Source organism: Schistocerca cancellata, chromosome 9 (genome assembly GCF_023864275.1).
Source record: "Schistocerca cancellata isolate TAMUIC-IGC-003103 chromosome 9, iqSchCanc2.1, whole genome shotgun sequence".
Classification (NCBI taxonomy): domain Eukaryota; kingdom Metazoa; phylum Arthropoda; class Insecta; order Orthoptera; family Acrididae; genus Schistocerca; species Schistocerca cancellata.
Genome location: NC_064634.1, coordinates 299,189,627 through 299,210,303, shown reverse-complemented (window position 1 = coordinate 299,210,303; position 20,677 = coordinate 299,189,627). Strand labels below are relative to the sequence as shown.

Below are 20,677 nucleotides of genomic sequence, written 5' to 3'. Positions count from 1 at the left end.
AGTCGGTAAATTTTGAGATAATGTTTGTCCCCTTTTTTGTACACTGGGATAGCTTCTGATATTTTTAGAGTTGTTGGATGGACTCGAAACTCTAGACACCTATTAAAATAGAAAGGCCAATGGTTCACTAATTATATGCACTGTTTTTTTAATTTTGTAATTGGACAACCAAGAGTAGTCCATGCTCTTGGAGTTTGAGAACTTTGCCACTACCTTTGTAATCTCAGTGGGTGCGATTGTCCTCCATTTAAAAGTATTGTTTGCAGTAAATCACTTGCATTAGTGGTTGTTGTTTCAATTTTGTTCCTAATATCACTTACAGAGTCCATGAAAAAAACGATTAACTTTATCTGGGTCAAGAGTTTTGCTATGTTCATCATTCCTGCAATGCTATTGTGCAACAACATTCCATGCAACTTTGCACTTATTGAGAGCCCCTTCAATGTATCTTTCGCATGCTGTTCTTTTTGCCATTATTAGCTTAGTTCTTTTGGTTCTCTTACATTCAAGATATGCTTTGTACAATTCATCTTTCTGCTCCGTTCCATATTTAAGAGAATTTTTATACATGTGGTACAACGGTAACATATTTTCCCTTGTATTGGTAAGTTCATCTGTGTACCACTTAATGTTTTTCTTTATAGGTTGGCTTTTATGATTGATTTTTATAAGAGGAGAACAAGAATACCACAAATCTAAATAAATTTTAATGAAGTTTTCAAAAGCAGTTTCAGGATGAGAAGACACTCCAGACAAATACTTTCAAGAAACACAGTTTGCCCAAAAATTAAGATTCATTTTAATGAATGATGTTTAATATAGGAAATGTATATTGGATACAACAAGGACACACATGAGACATCTGAAATCATTACAATTCATGGCCACCCTGCAAGTCAGCACAGGGAGACTGTTTTCACCAAGGCTCAGTTGATAGTCGATCAGGAGTGATGCTGTTAATCGCCTCCACAGTCCTATCACAAGGCTGACAACACAGTGTACTGATAGCAACCCTGTACACATTGAAATTGATGTAATCACATGGGGAGAAGTCAAAGGGGCTAAGACCAGGTGACCTCAAGAGCATTCATATGTAATGAGTCTCTACTAATCTATTGTCAAGGAATATGAATTTGAGGAAATCTCAAAGAATGAGAGCAAAATGAGGAGAAGCTAATTCTGTTAGTGCACAACTGAATTACTGAGCGAGGTGGCGCAGTGGTTAGACACTGGACTCGCATTCGGGAGGACGACGGTTCAATCCCGCGTCCGGCTATCCTGATTTAGGTTTTCCGTGATTTCCATAAATCATTCCAGGCAAATGGTTCCTCTGAAAGGGCACGGCCGACTTCCTTCCCTAATCCGATGAGACCGATGACCACGCTGTCTGGTCTCCTTCCCCAACCAACCAACCAACACACAACTGAATTCAGAATTTCATAAAACTCCACTTGAGGTTCCAGGAAAAGCTCAAGCATGTCAAGGTAACTGTGACCTGTTACTGTTTGTCTGCAAAGAAGAATAGGCCATAAAAGTTGGCCATGGTCGTCCCTAGCCGTACATAAAGTTTTTTTCCCATTCTTGCATCTCGTGAAGATGGTTATCGGCCCATATCCAGCAGTTGTGATGGTTCGCAAAACAAAAGTGTGAAACGTCACACTGTGTGAACAAAGGAAGTTGTCTAACAGGTATCCAAAATCCGTTTTTTCCAAAAGTCGGCATGCATTTCCCTATGAGTAGCATAATCCTCCTCCTCCAGGTGGTTTATTACCTGTATATGATACACTATCTTCTCTTCAGTGTAAATTGAAGAGTATACTAGTGTTGTTCATGGAATGCTCAAGTCATCGCTCAGTTGATGAAGAGAAGCACATGGGGTCCTTACAATTGCATCCTCAGTGCTCCAAATGTGTCATCAGATGTTAATGTTTGCTCAGGACGTTCCACATTAAGCACATTTTCTCTTTGTGTTAATTTGTTGACAAAGAACTTGATATTTGCCCTTGTTGGTGGCTCTGTTCTGAACTTTCTGCAGACAGCTCATGGCGTTCCTCAAATGTTTTATCACCTAGTTTCCAGACAGACACGCCAGGGCAGTGCATGGAGGTAGCAGTCAGCACTGACCAAGGCAGTGCTGCCACTGCAGTAGCACTGATTATTTTTCATGTTTTACTGTCCCTAATAATACATATTGATAAAATAAATATAATAATAGATTAATTGAATGGGTACATAAACTTCCACTTTAAAAATAATTTTGTTTCTAACTTGGAAACAAACCTATGCTTTGTCAACACTTGGCATCACATCAAAGATGTGATGAGCAGTATTTGTTTGGGGTGATTCCAGCTACAGAGTACAAAAACAATATTGTATTGCGTAAGACTGGATTGATGCAGCTCTCCATACTATTATATCCTGTGCAAGCTTGTTCATCTCCGAGTAACTACTGCAACCTACATCCTTCTGAATCTGCTTACTGTATTCATCTCTTGCTCTCTATGATTTTTACCCTCCTCACTGCTTCCCTCCAGTACTAAATTGGTGATCCCGTGACACCTCAGAACGCGTCCTATCAACCAATCCCTTCTTCTAGTCAAATTGTTCTGCAAATTCCTCTTCTCCCCAATTGTATTCAGTACCTCCTCATTAGTTACGTGATCTACATCTGATCTTCAGCATTCTTCTGTAGCACCACATTTCGAAATCTTCTATTCTCTTCTCGTCTAAACTATTTATTGTCCAAGTTTCACTTCCATACATGGCTACACTCCATACAAATACTTTCAGAAACAGCTTCCTGACACTTAAATCTATACTCGATGTTAACAAGTTTCTCTTCTTCAGAAACACTTTCCTGTCAACATTTTACGAGGGTGGGAATTTTATTAGTGGCAACTATTTATTTACAACTTGTACAAAATAGATATGTGTTTCAAAGTTTTACTGACCTTCAGAGTAGTCACCAGCATTGTGTATAACCTGTTGCCAGCGATGTGGAAGTCGTAGGATACTCTTAGCAGTGCCAGATGTGTTGACAGTTACAGCGGCATGGCCTATTGCCCGACAAATTTGTAGCAATTCTGAAGCGAATGTTGTGAAGTGTGCCCTTCAGTTTAGAAATTGAGATGAACTTGCGAGGGCTTAAGTCGGGGGAGTGTAGTAGGTGGTATAACACTTAGCAGCCCCATCAGTCAAACAAATGAGGAACAGCTCTCCCCTTAAAATAAGCAATTGAAGGCAATATGGATAGTGTCTTATTACTGTACCAGAGTCCATGTGCTATCCTTATCAAAGTCGTGCCACTGTTCATAATGTTATTACTAAGGTAAATAATATGAGTTACGGTAACAGCTTACAGAATAGTAGGGCCATTGAGACATTGACAGGCATGTAAACAAGACTGAAAACTTACCTAGCTTTGAGATGAATCCTATTTTGAACTAGACGACACACTAAATACACAATGACAGGACTGCTGTTCTGCAGTAGACTGGTGTGATGGATTGTATTGTTTCGAGTGGGTAAAGGGAGAAGATGGGGAACAGAAGGAAGGGTATGGGAATGGTGGATGCAGCTTGGAGGAAGACAGCAAGTATATGGGATAGGGGTGAGGGAGGTTGAGGCAGCATGTAAACTCGATAAGAATGCAACACACTGGCACCAGTAACTGTGTGTCGCACACAATGATGGTGAGTGTATTGGAAGGGGATTGCAGGAAGGGGAGACTGAGGAGTGTGTGTGCGTGCGTGCATGCGCGCACGCGCGCATGTGCGTGCATGCAGTACGGGTGGTATTAGGGGACTGGTGACTGGTAAGGGTGGAGATCAATATAAGGCAGGTACTTGGAGGGCAGTGGGACCAGGAGAATTACGAGAATTAAGGACCTGTTACAAGGATAATTCCCACCAACATAGTTCAGAAAAGCTGGTGCCAGGGTAAGGACCCAGATGGCACAGGTTGTGAAGTAGCCATTGGATTCAAGCACATAGTGCTTATCAGTGTGTTCTGCTGGATGGTCAACTGTGCTCTTGGCAACGGTGTGATGGTGGGCATTCATTCGGGTGGACAGTTGGCTGGTGGTCATACCCACTTAAAAATAATGTGCAGAAATTGCAACAGTGATTGTATATAATATGACTGCTTTCACAGGTAGCCCTACACCTGATGGTATAGGATAAGCCTGTTATGGGGCTGGGTAGGTTAATTGGTCACGTCTTCCACCATTGTTTTCCACAGGAATTTGACCCATGTGGCCATGGGTTGGGAGTGGGTATGGAATAGGAATAGACTGGGACATTGTGTAGATAAGCTGAGTGCCGAAATCCACTTCAAGAGGGGTGGACAAGATTGTAGGTAGGATGCTCCTCATTTACAGGCTTGATGATATAGTTGAAGCCCTGGCAGCAGGTATGGTTCAGTTGTTTTAATCTGGAAATTGCGGGCGATGAGGATGTGTTCCCTTAACAGCTGGGTCTTTGATTGGTATAATTAGAGGTGTGTGAAGACATGGTTTAGGAATTTCTGTGGACTAGGTTTGTGGAATAGTGCCCTCTGTGAAGGCATTAGTGAGACCTTCAGCATACTGGGTAAGGGACTTCTCATTTGTGTGTGTGTGTGTGTGTGTGTGTGTGTGTGTGTGTGTGTGTGTGTGTGTGTCCTCTTAACTCGAAAAAGGATTTATCTGAAAGCTAGCAAAGTTTCCAGTGTTGTTTAAATGTTTGTTGATGACCCAACAAGTTTTGAGTTGCTGCCTTTACTTCTAAATTGTTTAAAATCTATTCCAACTTTCCATATGATATTGATAAGGTAAGCTGCACTAGTCTGGCTAGTATTTTAAAATCCTTCTGTTATGAGTAGCAAAAGATATTTACTCCAAAATATGGTATTGTAATTATGGTTAACACTTCAAATGCATACATTCTTATCTAGGCTTTGAACTGAGATGTTGGTGCAACCACATACAGCCTATGGGATTAAGGCTGAAAATTAATGATAAATATTGCATGAATTTTTGGTGGTATTCAAGTTTCGTAGCCTCACTCACTGAATGTGATGGTGAGTTTCACAAATTAATCTTTAAAATGGGTTACTAAAATTGTTTCATGTTTGATATGATACCAGACCTCAAAACTTTCCTGGTGATATTGGTAAAATTCATACTTCTTTGTAATAGTACAAGAACTAGGATTAAAATATTCAGTAAAGATAGATATTCCAGAATGAGATTTTCACTCTGCAGCGGAGTGTGCGCTGATATGAAACTTCCTGGCAGATTAAAACTGTGTGCCCGACCGAGACTCGAACTCGGGACTTTGCCTTTCGCGGGCAAGTGCTCTACCATCTGAGCTACCGAAGCACTTGCCCGCGAAAGGCAAAGTCCCGAGTTCGAGTCTCGGTCGGGCACACAGTTTTAATCTGCCAGGAAGTTTCAAGATAGATATTTTAAGCAATGCTGTTGGAAAAATATGCACTGAAAGTAAAAAGTAGCATCCTTCATTATCAAAATCAAATACCACAGTTTTCTTATGTTGACAGGTTTCCGACACACGTCTGCCTCATTCTGACGGTCAAGACGAAGCGTCTGGTTCTAGCAGTGAGGTGGACGACACTACTGAGACCAAGGTGCTGGTTATCAGCACGGCCAACTCCACAGGCAATGGCTGTGTGGATCAAACCTCCACCACAACCACCACCATTTGCAGTGTAAGTAAATAATTCCTTAATTTGCTGTACCTATTGGCTTAGTTTTTGACATATAGACATGAGAAAATTATACCACTTACAGTTGATGTACTTGACCTCTCTCAGCGCTAATCAGTTGAAGTGTTGTTTGTGTTTCAAACTACTTTCTACTTGTGTATCATAGTTATCATAGTTATCATAGTTGTGAGTGTGTTCATTTTATAACATCTGTTGAGAATTAATTATAAATCAGTGTAAAACCATTGTAATCGCTATAGAATTAAATTATATGTTAAACCCAAAAGTACGAAAGAGTACTTGAGTGTCTTAGGATTTTCTGTTACTTTTTGCTTCTTTTGTCTCATTGATTTGTATCTGCGAAAAGTTTTAAGTATCACTGTAGTTTGGCGTCGATGTTAGGAATAGGTCCCCCATAACTGGCTGGGTAAGTTAGTTCAAAGGTTCAAGAATGGCAAGAGAGTGCCAGTTCCAGTAGGACATTGCATAGCAAAGCATTGCAGTTTTCAAACCAAAATTCAGGGTGAAGACGCTTCACCTTAGTATGTCTACCCGCCATTGTATTTAATTGCAAGCAATGTGGTGTTACAAACCTACAATGCATTTCTTGATTATTGATGACAGTCCTAATGATGCAGAACATATTACAATCCACTGAACAGAGAAAGTTTTAATGTTTCTAAAGAATCCACCTCAATTGCAAATGGAAACCAGATGTTGACCTAGGTTTCGGCGGAGGTAACCACGCCTTCTTCGGAACACACTAAAACTACAAACTGCCTAAAGAGGCATGGTCCAACATTAATACAGACTATGCCTCTTTAGGCAGTTCGTAGTTTTAGTGTGTTCCAAAGAAGGTGTGGTTATCCGTGCCGAAACCTAGGTCAACATCCGGTTTCTATTTGCAATCGAGGCAGATTCTTTATAATCATTAAATTATTCACGAATGCTGACGCGCTGCAAAGTTAAAAGTTCTCAAGAGAAAGTTTTCTTCAGGATGCAAACTTCTTAGTTAACGACTACAGAAGGCTCTTCTAGGGAGGCAAAACTATAAGCTCCTTAAACTTCGTAAACAAATTGTATTCTGTTTACCTAATGTCAGGTTGCAGTGTGCTTTGCATATTTTTATTTGAAAGTTTTACAGTTAGTTTCAGTAAGTTGCCAGTACTGTTGTATATCACCACCTAAATCTGGGTTATTTCTCCAGTATTAACAAGCTATAAAGTTGCTTAGCCACTGGTTTTACAATGCTTTGCCAGGAAGTTTTGTCTTGGCATTCAATTTCTCAATTACGTACCCAGTGTTTTTGCCTTCTCGGATGTTTTCAGTGAAACATAGTTCTGGGATGTCTTTCAATCTTTAGGATGTACTGTAAATTCTTAGTAGAACTTCCTCTCTTCGTGATAGAAAAATGTGTATCTAAGCCACCTAAGTATTGTTTCTTTAGATTTTCATATGATGTCTGACTCTCTCTGTATAAAACATTATAATTATGTATTTCTTCAATTTTTCCTTTCTCTTATGGTTTCATCTTGAATTCCACTAAATATCTCCCTTTAAATTTTCCATTTTAAGATTTTTTTTTTGTTTTGATTTTGAAATGTCACAACCGTATAGCACAACAAGAGTTTTATAGAGGTTTATCTTTGAATTTTAATTTTATTTTTATTATTTTCAGAAATGTAAAACAATTATTTACTTATTACTCTCAAATTTCATTTTTATTTGCCTTTCTTGCTCTAGCTAAATGGCTCCAAAGCAAGTCGACACAGTATTTGGTGTTATCAGTATTAACTTCTTGACCCCCCCCCCTCCCCCCGCCAATGAACCATAGACCTTGCTGTTGGTAGGGAGGCTTGCGTGCCTTAGCGATACAGGGGCAGCAGCCTTTTCAGTAGTTGCAGGGGCAACAGTCTGGATGATTAACTGATCTGGCCTTGTAACACTAACCAAAACGGCCTTGCTGTGCTGGTACTGCGAACAGCTGAAAGCAAGGGGAAACTATGGCCATAATTTTTCCCAAGGGCATGTAGCTTTACTGTATGGTTAAAACTGGAAAACTGGCGTTCTACGGATCGGAGCGTGGAATGTCAGATCCCTTAATCGGGCAGGTCGGTTAGAAAATTTAAAAACGGAAATGGATAGGTTAAAGTTAGATATAGTGGGAATTAGTGAAGTTCGATGGCAGGAGGAACAAGATTTTTGGTCAGGTGAATACAGGGTTATAAATACAAAATCAAATAGGGGTAATGCAGGAGTAGGTTTAATAATGAATAAAAAAATAGGAGTGCGGGTAAGCTATTACAAACAGCATAGTGAACACCTTATTGTGGCCAAGATAGACACAAAGCCCATGCCTACTACAGTAGTACAAGTTTATATGCCAACTAGCTCTGCAGATGACAAAGAAATTGAAGAAATGTGTGATGAGATAAAAGAAGTTATTCAGATAGTGAAGGGAGACGAAAATTTAAGTGTCATGGGTGACTGGAATTTGATAGTACGAAAAGGAAGAGAAGGAAACGTAGTAGGTGAATATGGACTGGGGGTAAGAAATGAAAGAGGAAGCCACCTAGTAGAATTTTGCACAGAGCATAACTTAATCATAGCTAACACTTGGTTCAAGAATAATAAAAAAAAGGTTGTATACACGGAAGAAACCTGGAGATACTAACAGGTTTCAGATAGATTATACAGGGTGATTCAAAAAGAATACCACAACTTTAGGAATTTAAAACTCTGCAACGACAAAAGGCAGAGCTAAGCACTATCTGTCGGCGAATTAAGGGAGCTATAAAGTTTCATTTAGTTGTACATTTGTTCGCTTGAGGCGCTGTTGACAAGGCGTCAGCATCAGTTCGAGCTGAGGGAACAGCCAATTCTCTAACATCTCCAGATACTGTAGTCCAGTTACAGTAGCACCTTCGAAGAAAAAGGGACCAGAAACTTTATTGGCTGAAATGGCACAGAAAACGTTCACCTTAGGCGTAACTACCTGAACGTCAACTACCCGAGGCGATGGATCGGCCGCCATGCAGCCCGTGACAGAGCACTTCGTCACTGGCCTCCAAGAAGCCCTGATCTTACCCCCTGCGATTTTTTCTTATGGGGGTATGTTAAGGATATGGTGTTTCGGCCACCTCTCCCAGCCACCATTGATGATTTGAAACGAGAAATAACAGCAGCTATCCAAACTGTTACGCCTGATATGCTACAGAGAGTGTGGAACGAGTTGGAGTATCGGGTTGATATTGCTCGAGTGTCTGAGGGGGCCTTATTGAACATCTCTGAACTTGTTTTTGAGTGAAAAAAAACCTTTTTAAATACTCTTTGTAATGATGTATAACAGAAGGTTATATTATGTTTCTTTCATTAAATACACATTTTTAAAGTTGTGGTATTCTTTTTGAATCACCCTGTATAATGGGAAGATAGAGATTTAGGAACCAGGTTTTAAATTGTAATACATTTCCAGGGGCAGATGTGGACTCTGACCACAATCTATTGGTTATGACCTGTAGATTAAAACTGAAGAAACTCCAAAAACGTGGGAATTTAAGGAGGTGGGACCTGGATAAACTGAAAGAACCAGAGGTTGTACAGAGTTTTAGGGAGAGCATAAGGGAACAATGGACAAGAATGGGGGAAAGCAATACAGTAGAAGAAGAATGGGTAGCTTTCAGGGATGAAGTAGTGAAGGCAGCAGAGGATCAAGTAGGAAAAAGACGAGGGCTAGTAGAAATCCTTGGGTAACAGAAGAAATATTGAATTTAATTGATGAAAGGAGAAAATATAAAAATGCAGTAAATGAAGCAGGCAAAAAGGAATACAAACGTCTCAAAAATGAGATCGACAGGAAGTGCAAAATGGCTAAGCAGGGATGGCTAGAGGACAAATGTAAGGATGTAGAGGCGTATCTCACTAGGAGTAAGATAGATACTACCTATAGGAAAATTAAAGAGACCTTTGGAGAAAAGAGAGCCACTTGTGTGAATATCAAGAGCTCAGATGAAAACCCAATTCTAAGCAAAGAAGGGAAAGCAGAAAGGTGGAGGTAGTATATACAGGGTCTATGCAAGGGCAATGTACTTGAGAGCAATATTATGGAAATGGAAGAGGAGGTAGATGAAGATGAAATGGGAGATATGATACTGCGTGAAGAGTTTGACAGAGCACTGAAAGACCTAAGTCGAAACAAGGCCCCGGGAGTAGACAAAATTCCATTAGAACTACTGACAGCCTTGGGAGAGCCAGTCCTGACAAATCTCTACCATCTGGTGAGCAAAATGTATGAGACAGACGAAATACCCACAGACTTTAAGAAGAATATAATTATTCCTATCCCAAAGAAAGCAGTTGTTGATAGATGTGAAAATTACCGAACTATCAGTTTAATAAGCCATGGGTGCAAAATAATAATGCGAATTCTTTACATACGAATGGAAAAACTGTTAGAAGCCGACCTCGGGGTAGATCAGTTTGGATTCCGTAGAAATGTTGGAACACGTGAGGCAATACTGACCCTACGGCTTATCTTAGAAGCTTAGAAGAAGGTAAACCTGCGTTTCTAGCATTTCTAGACATAGAGAAAGCTTTTGACAATGTTGACTGGAATATTCTCTTCAAATTCTGAAGGTGGCAGGGGTAAAATACAGGGAGCGAAAGGCTATTTACAATTTGTATAGAAACCAGATGGCAGTTATAAGAGTCGAGGGACATGAGAGAGAAGCAGTGGTTGTGAAGGGAGTGAGACAGGGATGTAGCGTCTCCCCGATGTTATTCAATCTGTATATTGAGCAAGCAGTAAAGGAAACAAAAGAAAAATGCTGAGTAGCTATTAAAATCCATGACAAAGAAATAAAAACTTTTAAGGTTCGCCAATGACATTGTAATTCTGTCAGAGACAGCAAAGGACTTGGAAGAGCAGTTGAATGGAATGGACATTGTCTTGAAAGGAGGATAAAAGATGAACATCAACAAAAGCAAAATGAGGATAATGGAATGTAGTCGAATTAAGTTGGGCAATGCTGAGGGAATTAGATTAGGAAATGAGACACTTAAAGTAGTAAATGAGTTTTACTATTTGGGCAGCAAAATAACTGATGATGGTCGAAGTAGAGAGGATATAAAATGTAGACTGGCAGTGGCAAGGAAAGCGTTTCTGAAGAAGAGGAATTTGTTAACATTGAATATAGATTTAAGTGTCAGGAAGTTGTTTCTGAAAGTATTTGTATGGACTGTAGCCATGTATGGAAGTGAAACGTGGACGATAAATAGTTTGGAGAAGAAGAGAATAGAAGCTTTTGAAATGTGGTGCTACAGAAGAATGCTGAAGATTTGATGGGTAGATCACATAACTAATGAGGGGGTACTGAATAGGATTGGGGAGAAGAGGAGTCTGTGGCACAACTTGACTAGAAGAAGGGATCGGTTGGCAGGACGCGTTCTGAGGTGTCAAGGGATCACCAATTTGTTTTTGGAGGGCAATGTGGAGGGTAAAAATCTTAGAGGGAGACCAAGAGATGAATACACTAAGCAGGTTCAGAAGGATGTAGGCTGCAGTACGTACTGGGAGATGAAGCAGCTTGCACGGGATAGAGTAGCATGGAGAGCTGCATCAAACAATCTCAGTACTGAAGACAACAACAACAACAACAACAACAACAACAACAATAACAACAACAATTTCTCGTTCTGTTGCAAATAAGCTATTGTATATTATTGTTACATATAAATATTTTGGTAAACTTTTTCTCCTAAATTTACTATGCCAATATGTTAAACAAGTGTAAGAGCTTTGTCACAAAATGTTATGATGATACTCCTTTTTTGCCTCCAGAAGAAACACAGAAAATTTCTTAGAGACTGTCTTGTACTTCACTGATAAACTTCGTGTACATATTTGCTTGAGAACAGTAATCTGGTGTCAGTTGTCTTCTGTTTTCCTTTTTGTTAAAAATTAAGTTGACTGAGTCATTCTTTTTCTCAATTATTAAAGAACAAGTCTTTTTTGGCTTGGCTTGCAATGGGTTTCTTCTCCAAAAGTTTTCTTTAAGTGCTGTGAAAGTTTCTGGTACATTTTGAGACCTGTTAACTGAGACACATTGCTTTTCAGTTGGTATGTTGTTTTTTGGCATTACCTTTCAGATAATAACCAGTAAACCCCTGTTTCTTAAAAGAGTCAAACTTCCATGTATAAAAAACTTCAAATGTCTGTTTACTTTATGATTGAGTTAATGCATTAAATATGACATTAAGCATGTTAACTGGAAAAAGTTTAGAAAAGATTTGAAATTGCACTTAAAAGTTTGTTGGAAGTCATAAAGTGCTCTCATGAAACACCAGATGAATATAGTGTCTGCACTCTGTGCACCATTTCAAGCAAAAACGAGCTTTTCATGTATGTCAATGTTTGACATCATGTCTTCTAAACAAGTACATTGTATGTAGATACTGTCTGCAAAATTTGGTGTGAGGAGAGTTAGTAGTAGTGAAGTAATAAATTAAAATGTCATGCCAGATGTCAGTTTTACTGCATGGTATTTTAAGCTGAATCTTTTCACGTATCTAAATGTCTATGAAGTCATATCCTGAACTACATCTACATCCACGTGTACATCTATAGTCTGCAAACCACCATAAGGTGCATGGCATAGGGTACTTCCCATTGTACTAGTTATTTGGGTTTCTTCTCGTTCCACTTATGTTTGGTGTGTGGGAAGAATGAGTGTTGGAATGCCCCTGTGTGTGCAGTAATTATTCTAATTCCTGTATGAGCAATAAAAAGTTTCGACTGATGGACTCAAACCCGCGATGCTTGCCTTACTGTTCGCTCTCTTTCCACTATGCCATGTAGTGCTTAACTATGTGTTGTACAATTATCTAATTCAATTGTATATGTTGATACTGCCTGCAGGCTGTGTTGAGAATAGTCAGCAGTAAAGGACGTAGTAAATTAAAATTTAATGCCTGACATTGAAGTTTTACCGCGTGACCAGCTAAAATGTAAGCAATAAAATTTCATAAAGATTTAAAATTGTGTGTCACTAAAGTCACTAAATGTCTTCATTATGCTGGCTCGAAACAAGCACACAGTTTCTAACTGTAATACTTGGCTTGTTGTATTAAAACTTTTAACATAAGACTATACCTCTTAATGAGTAGATTATTATAGTATTTTAAATTATTATTTTCTATCAATAATTACACAAAATAATGAAAATCAAAGTTTTGTTGCCACTGGAAGTCATTAGAAAGGCAATTTGCAACTTTAACCCAGTTCTGGGATAGTTACTTAGTAATATAGATAAGACACACAATTTATATTAAGAATCACACAGTCAAGATCCACACCTCAGCAATGCTTTATATCTGTTACACTTGTTAACCAATTCCTTTGGTTTAATAAGGATCAGTTTAATTTTTTTGTAATCCTGTTTGAGGGCTGCGGATTATGTACATTTTTGTGCTGGAATGTGTACCTGTTAGCACAGTGTTTCTAGATGTAACAAATCCTGTTACTTTCAGCCCATTATTATTTGCGCTTTAACCAATAGTTTGCGTGAAATGCTTAACCACCCTTCCCTTTGGTTTCCATTGTTTTTCATCTTGTGAATTCTCTAAATAATTGTGTGTGTCAACATACATGATTCCGTAATTATTAGTTAAAACTGATGATATGGGTTGCTTTACAGCTGCCATTTGACCATCAGTCAGATTAACTATTTATTATGGAGCTCGTGAAAGACAGTTGGTTTTAAAAATAAATTATCTATCCTGTTGCACTATGTCCTCAACTCTTGTTGAGAGTGTTGCTGTGGACATCAAGCAAAAGATGGATATCAGTAACTCTGGGTGCTCAGTCAGAATTATCAGATGTGAAATCAATATCGAGATCTCCAAGCACAGATGCTTCCTAATTATTTCTGATCATTCATATTATTGCTTAATGAAGTTTAAAACATTTGCTTTTGGAGTCCTGTAAAGTATCAGAACCATTCATTACCTGGTATGTTTCCAAGTCTGTTACGGAAGTACACCACTTGGGTGTTCAGTACTCATTTACATATGTAGACAATAATAGTAACATATTTCCATCTAGGTGCATTTCTGTGGCTTTCAAATGAAGTTGATAATGCATCTGTAGGAATACCTTTAGATTATTCAAATTCCTGCAGTGATATGAGAAACTAATATTTATTACTTAACAAGCTTCTTATGTTCTACTGGAAAAGTCTAAATTAATATGTTTGTTACCCTTTTTGCTGTCAGAGTAGTCATTTTCTTGTTTCTCCACTGATTGTTGTTACTGTATCTAAAGTCACTTGGCAGGTCAGTCTTTTGGAAAGGCTTAACTCAAAACAGGCCTAGTGAAATATTTGAAATCACAGGGATTGGACAGACAGTGGTCTTTGTTAAACTGTTTCCAGAAATTAGTTGTGTAAGTAACCTCTCATCGCAGTCATTCAGATGTACAGATGTAGACCATGCTTTCTGATGCAAAAATAGGAGGGACAATGCATCACTCGTACCCCTCTAGGCAACTCCCGGAGCTCTACGTTTATCATTTACATGATTGACAGAACACTTTGTCTTGTCAGAGTGTTCGTGAATGCCTTTGGTTATCAACATATCTTTGTCCACTGTCTCCAGAGCAGTGAAACTGTTGGAGATTTCAAGACTACATCTAGAATATTTGCTCACATCCCTGCAGAAATCTCTTGGGTGACTTGGGAGGTTAAATCATGGTCTGACCATCGACCCTATTCTTAACATTACTGCTACAAACCGCAGCTCTCAACTGCTGTAAATCTGCAGTGCTACTGCCAGATAAATAGGGTTTTGGGATCAACTGCTCCTTCTTTATATCACAGAGCATAAGCACGATGACTACTATGCCAAAGGGTAGCAAAGTCCTTGTTCAAGCTGGTTGCTTCACAGCATCCACCATGAAAGAAGTGTACTCTGTCTTCACACTTGATCATTGGTCTAGAAGGTTGTAACTATTAGCATTATTTGACACTTAATTACCATAAACACAAGTATGTTAGCACTCCTACTGCTGCAGATGCACCGAAACTAAATGTCTGATTAGCTAGTACTTCTGCAACTACTTTTTAATCACCAAGCTATCATATTTAGTGGTGCTTCTAAGTCTGTGTGATCTTTACAGCATCAGTGTTGGCAACAGATACTTTATGTGTGTGCACTGATTGCAGTGAGTATCTGAGCAGAATTTCACTGTCTGCCACCAATGGAGGTATCCAATAGGATTCCAGTGTCCCAATACGAGCTTGTTCTTTTATTTGATTAAAATCTTTTTTCATTTGTGATGATGATAAATTTAGTGAATATCTTATATGTTGTGGAGAGGAGGATGTGGAGGCTGCATCTTTAATTTCTCTCTCTCTCTCTCTCTCTCTCTCTCTCTCTCTCTCTCTCTCTCTCTCTCTCTCTCTGTGTGTGTGTGTGTGTGTGTGTGTGTGTGTGTGTGTGTGTGTGTGTGTGTGTGTGTTAGAAAATTATAGCACCATTCCAGTAAGGGGAATAGTCTAATCATTCTCTGCAGAAATTCTGCAAGTACTTTTACATAAATTTATGTTATTTTGCCTCCAGGTTCAACTATTTCTCCCAGTAGTCAAAAAAAAGTATATGTAACTCCTGATAGAAGTCTTCTTACGTCATAGTCACAATGTGGCCACATTTACACACATTACAGAAAAACATACAGTTGAATTTCTTTGCTTTTATATTCCTGTATAATGAAACATGTTCTGAATAGAATTCCAATTGCTCTTTTTTTGCCATGTCTGATAATTCTACTGTATAAATAAAAAGTACTAGAAGAGATAATGTGTGAGTACAAAAGTAGCTAGGTCTTTCCAATTGCTTGAACCTAGTGAATAATGCTAAAAACTGCCAAAGCTAAGCCTTATAGCAGTATCAGTGTTAGCATTAGTGGTCCTTCATCTTACAGCATGCATCAGCTGTGTCAGTTTGCATGCTGATTGTGTGGAAACAGAACTCTGAAGTCAGTATTGCCATTAAGCATTCAGTCTCTCTCTGTTCTGTTAGAACTAAACAAGAAATAATGCAAGGAAAATACCTGTAGATGGAGTCGCACTAAAAAATGTTATCATAAAAATAATAAATTCTTAAAGGTGAAAGCTTAAAACGGTGTCTCACAAGGTTTGGAATTTTGTTCACTCCTGTTCTTGGCCTACATAAATGATTTACGAAAGATAGTGGATAAGTTATAAATCAGTTATGTTTACTGACAGTAAAATAAAAATATTCTGATGAAGAGTCCAGACACATCTAGGAGAAAACTGTAACAAGCTTGCAACCAGTTCGAGATAGAAAGCTTAGCTTGTGTGCGTATATCATAGTTTTCTCAGTGCAATAAGTGTCCAATGAGTTTTCGGGTTTGCAAGATGGGTGATGTTCATGTTGACATCTTCTCTTGATATTTCAGTTGACAACCAGGCAGCCATATTCAGGCAGATTTTGTGACTTTAGATTGTTATCTTTTTCCTTCTTTCCCAGAGGGAGAAGGGTAGGATGCCTGAGGGGATATTATTTTGCCCCTTTTTGGCTGTAGGAGTTTCGTATTTTGTCTTATATTTATTTATATTTCTTCTCTTTGTAAAAGAACTTTCAAATAACTCCTTGATAAATTTTAAAATTGTCTTATGCCATTTATGATAATCAAAAAATTAAACCAGGGTTGTGATAAAAATAGGAGTGTAAAAACAAAGAGTGTTTCAAGCAAAATGAAGGGATTTCAGTGAATTAGTGTTGTTTGTTATAAGAGTGAAAAAAGGAAGAAATAGTTACGATCTTACAAAAAGCTGTAAAAGATTTACATCTGGGAGTTGAGTGTAAAATAGGTTTCAATATACATACAGTAGTTATTCTTCTCACCTTTACAATTTATTTTATCAGGGTTAATTATCATGGGTGCTGAAATAAAATCAAAAGCTGTTGTTTATCTGTCTTGTAGGGGGCCAAGTAGCAAGTGGTATTATTGTGTACGCAGTGATCACTGTTTGTAGTCCTAAATTAGTTTAATCACTGTAACAGTAACACCCGCAGTTGAATTTTGAACTTGCATATTTAAAGTCGGTAGCCAAATCGATAAAACTGCATTTGGACGTGGCACTAAGCATGAAATTTTGTCTATTATTTAATAATAAAATCATGTAATGATCTTGCTGCAGTTGAATTATGTACCAGAATAATCCATGGAATGTGTTGAATTGCCGGGCTGTGGAAAGACAGTATGACAGTCGTGTTCCATACACCTTTATGTATTGTATTTGGGGTCTGAGCAATGTAGACTTGACCCCATTGACTTCTAAATACTACACCTGTTACCTGCAAACCCATATCATCCTATACTGAGCCTGGAAATGCATAAAACTGCTTTAGTGTAATATTTGTAGGATTCTATTCAATTTTGTTAAAATATTGCCAACATGTTAGAACCTCCCCCTGTTTTTAACGTTTCTTATTAAGTTACTTCCTTGCATGTCTGTTTGGTACAAGTTTTGCAATTTATTTTAAACTAATTTCCCGATGAGCTAGGGACTTGAAACTATCAACATAGCTCAGAATTGGATGGCAGTGCAACATCAACTTGCTGTCTTGTCTGATGTATGGTGGAAGGTACTTTGTGCACCTCTGCTATGTCCCCCTTTTCATGTTCATCACGAATTTTTTTTGCCGTAAGAACAATTGCTGGTAAGACTCTGTGTGAGTTCATTTATCTGTAATACATATTTTTTAATTGGGTGACTTGCATGAAGAGAAACTAAAATAAACCAGAAATTTACCATGTCTCTTGTCACCTCATCAAAACATTCGAAATCAATTGGAAAAATTTCACTCGCACACAAGAGTAAAGAGCAAAAAATAATTATTTAAATAAAAGCCTTTTTACCACATGTTTTTAAAATTGACTAAAAATAATAAAATAATGTAGCCCAGCCCCATACAGATTCCTAGCCCCATACAGATAGTCCTAAAAATTTCTGCTTCTGAATTTTTAGCAATTGTGGCAGTACTTGTAAAATTTAAAATGAAAAATGTGGGTCACATGCAGTAGGTAACAGGAGTGTAGAAAGTTGGTGTTGAGAAAAATTGCACATTAGCGCATATCATTTGCAGTGCAGTAAAATTGTTAGTAACTTAGTTTGTTCATTCTTCTGTGGCATGTGCTCCATGTTTTTAATTTTAAATTTTACAAGTATTGTCATAGAAGCACACATTTACAGGACTATCTGTATAGGGTTAATTACTGAGGACTGAATCCAGATGTTGTAATCACTGAGGACTGAATCCAGATGTTGTAATCACCACAAAGCCAAGTTATTCACCACATAGAGCAGATGCTGAGTAGCAGACAGGCACAATGAAAAAAATTCTAGAAAGACACAAGCTTTAGGACAAAGTCCTTTCTTAGCAGTAGAACTCCCATACATTTATGCAAAAACTCGGCACACACGTGGGTACTATCTCCAACTGATAGGGCCTGACAGAGTGACTCTCTCTCTGTGTGTGTGTGTGTGTGTGTGTGTGTGTGTGTGTGCTGCAATCTGCTGGGGTGGGTGATTGGGAGGGGAAGGGATAGCAGGATAGGGTTGGAATAATGCTAATGCTGCATTTGGTGGGTGCTTGGTGGGGACAGGATTGGGCTGCTACACGCAGCATAGGAAGGCTTTGTTGGGAGGGGGGTAAAGGTGGAAGGGGAAAGGGAGGGGAGAGGACTAGGGAAGAGGAAAGGATTTGTAGGTTCAATGGCAGGATAGAAAGTGTGTGCGTTATCTTAGAGAGCAGGCTAGGAAATAGGCAGGTGGAGGACAGGGACTAGTGAAGGTTGCATTAGAGAGAATGTTACTCCATCCTGCACTTTCCGTTGTTTCAAAATAGTGTGCATCATCTACAAAGAACTAAAAAGACCTTTGGTTTAAGTTCTACCATCTCGTGAGCCCTCTACTCAGTCTTCCATTAAAAAGTTTTCTACCAGAGCGGAAATGATGAAACGTGACCCCATTTAGCTCTAACCAGTTAAGCACTAAATAGTAGGATTCTGTGCCTGAACACACCAGAAACCAGCTAATGTAATTTACTCAAAAATGTACATGCTTTCATAGAACATAAAGAAATGTAATATCTGTAATAATTTTGTGTTTCTTGCAAATAATTTTCTGAAAAAAATGTAAATCAGGGTTTGCCTTTATACAAGTAAATTGTAGCATAGGAAAACAGTGCAGTCATTGTCATAATGCAGAAATGGGGCAGGTTATCTGACATCTGAAAGGGCATGATCACAAACGTGCATATCTGTGACTACAGGCTGGTTCACATAGACCTATTACACCATCCATGCGTGATATACTTGGCGCACATGTGCAGTAGATGGTAATAACCCGCAAATAGAACTGTCTGATCTCTTGTAAAGTTGTTCGTTCTACCGCACCAAACAAAAGGGGACTGTGTGATATATTGGAACGTCCCCCCCAGGGGGGTCCACTACTCTTTTTGTGGATACGTGCGTAGCGAGCACGGGACCCCGAGCTAATGTGGCCTTCCTTCCTTTCCGGGCTGCATACCTTCCTTTTCCGCATCCTTCCCTCTCCCCCATCTTCGCCTCTCCTCCCCTCGCCTCTGGCTCTTTCCTTCCCTTTCTCCCCCTCTGGGAGTATGGTTTGTGCCTACATCTGGAGACGGACGCTCGTAAATGTACCGCATTCTTCGTCTTCTCTGCTTGTATGTCTTCATCCTTCCTTTGTCCTTCTCTTTTCCTTACCTCTTTCCTTTCCCTTTCTTTGTTTTTCCCTTTCTCTTTCTTCCTCCCTGTGCGTGTCTGAAGGCCGACCCACGCATTTTTGTGTGTAGCCGGTGACGGGGTAACGCATAATTCCCCGCCCCGGGTAGACAGGTAGGACACGTACGTACCCCCTGATAACGGCCAGGCCCAGGGAGGGGTGATTACCCGAGCTGATACCTTCCGAAAGTGCCGATTGGTCCCTCCGTCCGTTTGTCGGGAGGTGTGACCTGAGGTGTGAACAATCACCTAAGGCGGGAGTGCCCTCAGAGAGGGGCCCCACAAGGGAGGAGCGCGCCATCGGAGACGCCAGTAATCATGGGGGATTCTTCCGCAATGGTTTCCTCACCTTCCACTATGTCTGCTCACAAGCGTAAGTTCACTGAGTCTCAGCCACAGACAGTTCTTCCATCGTTGCCACAGTTCCTTGTTGTTTCTCGGTCTGACGAAGGTCACGACTTCTCCACGGTCAACCCTTTCATTATTCAGAAAGGTGTCGACGCAATTGCAGGTCCTGTAAAGTCTTGTTCCAGATTACGGAACGGCACCCTGTTGTTAGAAACAGTCAGTGCCCTCCAGGCACAAAAATTGCTGCGTGCTTCACTGCTCCATACCTTCCCTGTCCGGGTTGAAGCGCACCGCACTTTAAATTCCTCGCGTGGAGTCATTTATACACGCGCCCTCGATGGATTGTCTGACGAAGAAATTCAGCACTACCTGTCTGACCAGGGCCTAACGGCTGTTCATAGAGTTATGAAAAGAGTTGACACGAACATAATTCCAACCCGCACTGTCTTCTTGACATTTGACAAAGTTCAACTCCCATCCAAAATCAAAGCAGGCTATGAGATAATTTCCGTTCGCCCTTATGTCCCAAACCCTACGCGTTGCTATCGGTGTCAGCGGTTCAATCACACCAGCGAGTCCTGTTCCAATCCAGCCAAATGTGTTACATGTGGCAAGGATGCCCATGAGGGTGCTTGTCCACCTCCATCCCCTCGCTGCATCAACTGTATGGGTGACCACGCTGCTTCCTCTCGAGATTGCCCCGTTTTTAAGGACGAAAAGCTCATCCAGGAAATCAGAGTGAAGGAAAAGGTTTCGACCTTTGCTGCTCGAAAATTATTTGCCAATCGACAGCCCACT

The 20,677-nt window shown here is 39.5% G+C and overlaps 1 protein-coding gene across 2 annotated transcripts in view; it reads left to right on the top strand.

The window, feature by feature from the left end:
- Positions 1-20,677, top strand: part of LOC126100286 (oxysterol-binding protein 1) — a 328,991-nt gene that overhangs the window by 231,786 nt on the left and 76,528 nt on the right. For both annotated transcript variants that reach the window (XM_049910887.1, XM_049910886.1), the window contains one exon: positions 5,539-5,706. In XM_049910887.1, the coding sequence (XP_049766844.1) occupies positions 5,539-5,706 (168 nt within the window). The remainder of the gene's footprint in view (positions 1-5,538; positions 5,707-20,677) is intronic.